The sequence below is a fragment of the Abrus precatorius genome, unplaced genomic scaffold, assembly GCF_003935025.1.
Source record: "Abrus precatorius isolate BTA unplaced genomic scaffold, Abrus_2018 Scaffold6, whole genome shotgun sequence".
Taxonomy (NCBI): domain Eukaryota; kingdom Viridiplantae; phylum Streptophyta; class Magnoliopsida; order Fabales; family Fabaceae; genus Abrus; species Abrus precatorius.
In genome coordinates this window covers 4,225,669-4,228,153 of record NW_020874406.1, presented here as the reverse complement: position 1 = coordinate 4,228,153, position 2,485 = coordinate 4,225,669, and the positions used below count along the sequence as shown (strand labels likewise).

At 32.7% G+C, this 2,485-nt stretch overlaps 1 protein-coding gene across 1 annotated transcript; it reads left to right on the top strand.

Annotated features, from left to right (window-relative positions):
- The first annotated feature begins 590 nt into the window (after positions 1-590).
- Positions 591-2,142, top strand: LOC113870039 (cyclin-J18). The gene is made up of 9 exons (XM_027506636.1): positions 591-647; positions 721-797; positions 890-989; positions 1,057-1,155; positions 1,247-1,264; positions 1,343-1,413; positions 1,666-1,792; positions 1,884-1,944; positions 2,060-2,142. The coding sequence occupies exons 1-9, from the start codon at positions 591-593 to the stop codon at positions 2,140-2,142; spliced, it is 693 nt and encodes a 230-aa protein (XP_027362437.1).
- Positions 2,143-2,485: the final 343 nt, after the last annotated feature.

Genomic DNA, 2,485 nt, shown 5'->3' with positions numbered 1-2,485 from the left:
TAATTTATTATTGACGCAATCGAGAATAGTTTAAGATCATAACTGTAACAAACACTTGAAAAAAAATATTATTTTTAATATCTAGAATAGATATCTATACAGATTAGTGTGTTAAAATGTTCTTTTAATTATTTTATCTGTACACCTTGCTAAGTTAGTATTATTCATGTTGTTTAATACATAAAAAAAATAAAAAAAACACATTTTAACACTCTAATATAATGGATGTGCAGTAAAGACACTCATTTTGGGTGTTAAAATATTTATTTTATTTTACTTTAGTATTTATGTACTTCCTACAATATAAATAAAGTGTGTGCTATGATATTTTAAAATTTTTATATAAATACGGTATTTAAAAAATTATATTAATAAAAAAATACATCAAATTTTAGTAAATATATATTATTATATATAATTTATTATTAAATAAAATTATTATTTAAAGTATTATTAATTGAAAATTTTTATTGCTGAGTTACCTTGAAAATTCCACAGAATATACCTACAAACAATCTTGCTTGGATGTTAATACAGCATTGTTGCTCGAAGAGGAATAACAAATTTGACGCAGAGGTGAAGCAGAAGCAATGGTATCATGGTGTCAGCGTCTCCCTACAGTGGAGTTCCTCATCCAATCTGCTCAAGTAAAGTAAACTAACCACTTCCTTTCTCTCATTCTCAATTCTCTTCTCATTTTGTTTATTCTGTGTAATGCAGCACTTCCAAGTTGCGCCTATTGTTAAATACTCTGCGCTATCCTTGTTCGCCGATCGCTTTTTTCCTTCTTTACCTGCGTAATCTTCCACTTCTCTCTCTCTCTCTCTCGTTGCTTTTTTCTCTTCTGTTCTGTTAATGATTCACTGTGTTGGATCCTCGTTCTACTAAGCTTCGTAAAAGGTGGAAATTCTACGAGCTGGCTATTGCGACCTCTCACACAAAGCGCATTGCACCTGTTTGCGCTCATTTCTCTTTGGATTTCGAGCAAAGTGAGTTCTCAAATTTTCACCCTTGCGTTTCTTATCTTGATCCAATGTGTTGACACGTGCAATGCAGATACATGATTCTCAACCGCTTTCCGTTGCATGTTTCAAGTCCTTGGCGGACACTTCCATTAACGAACAGCACTTCACAACTCGAAATTTCCTCGATGCAGTAAGCGATCCAATTGTGCTTTTTGTGATGATCAAGAACCTTTTCCTTCTGCTTTTTTTGTCTCAATTTTTAGGTACTTTATCTGCTGCAGGAAGTGCTCTTCATGGAGGTATAAGTCAAGGTTGAGGATATGAATATCATTCAACTATAGGAATTAAGAACTGAGCTGGTACTGATATTTCCTCAGGTGTTGAATTTTGAGATTGGCACAGCAGACATTGCTTTTTTGTTCCTTGAAGAGCTTTGGATTCAGATCAAGTGAGTGTGACTCATTTTAAATCCAATTTTTTGTTTGAACAACTGAAAATTGACACCGTATATGTATTTCTATTTCTCACTTTTTATATGTACGCATCCCAAAAATTACGCCTCAAAAGTAAAGGAGACAACTAAAAATTGTCCTCCGAAGTTGTTCAAAAAACATTATTCTATTTCTATCTCCGTATGTTAAGGTTGTTTCTTGTTTTGTATCTACTTGCTGATTCCATGCTTCGAAATGGTGGAGTTCAGGGGAGTGGCAAAAGTTGGTGAACTGATTAGCTTTGAAGCTTGCATGGAAATTATGGATCTTCTCTATGAAAAAGAGGAGACATTATTTGTTTTTAGGTCTCCTTACTCCCTTGCTGCATCAATTTTGGTACATTTCTTCTTAGTTATTTCAAATTCTAGGTAATAATATCTCATATAAACTGCTTTTATTTTTGGAAAGCTGTAATATTCTTTTGCAGGTTGTGTCATATGTAATGACAGTCCCCAAACAGAAATGGGAGTTTCCAGTTCTTGCATGGGGTAAGAAAGTGCACCTTGGTTCTAATAAAGATTTGCAAGTTTAATTTTATATGAACTTACTATTACGCTATGAACTTCATGTACTGAGAAACTAAGAAAAGGATTTTGTCGTCAGTAAATTTTGTGACCTCTTGTAAGGAAGAAGAGATCATAAAAATGGTTACAGAGATTCTCAAGCATGTGCTTGAACCTTCTTGAGATTGAGGTAAGTGAACTTTAAGAGTGAGAATCATTTTGGTGTTTAGAATCTGGATTGTCTTGAACTTTGTTATTTAAAAGTAATCAAGTGCTCAATCTCAGTGTCTATTAGTGTACTGTGTAATTATTGCAACTTGCTGAATTTGATTTTGAAGATTGATTGTCTGTTAAAGTTTACATAGTATCCAATGAAAAAACCTTATGAAGTTGATTAAGTCCCTGCATACCCAGCCTCTTCCTTTGCATTATGTTATTATTGTATACAATACAACATACTTAATATTCTTTTAATAGGTTCTATTTCTCTTTTTTCTTTTTTTCCTTTTTCTTTCTTTGCTTTTTG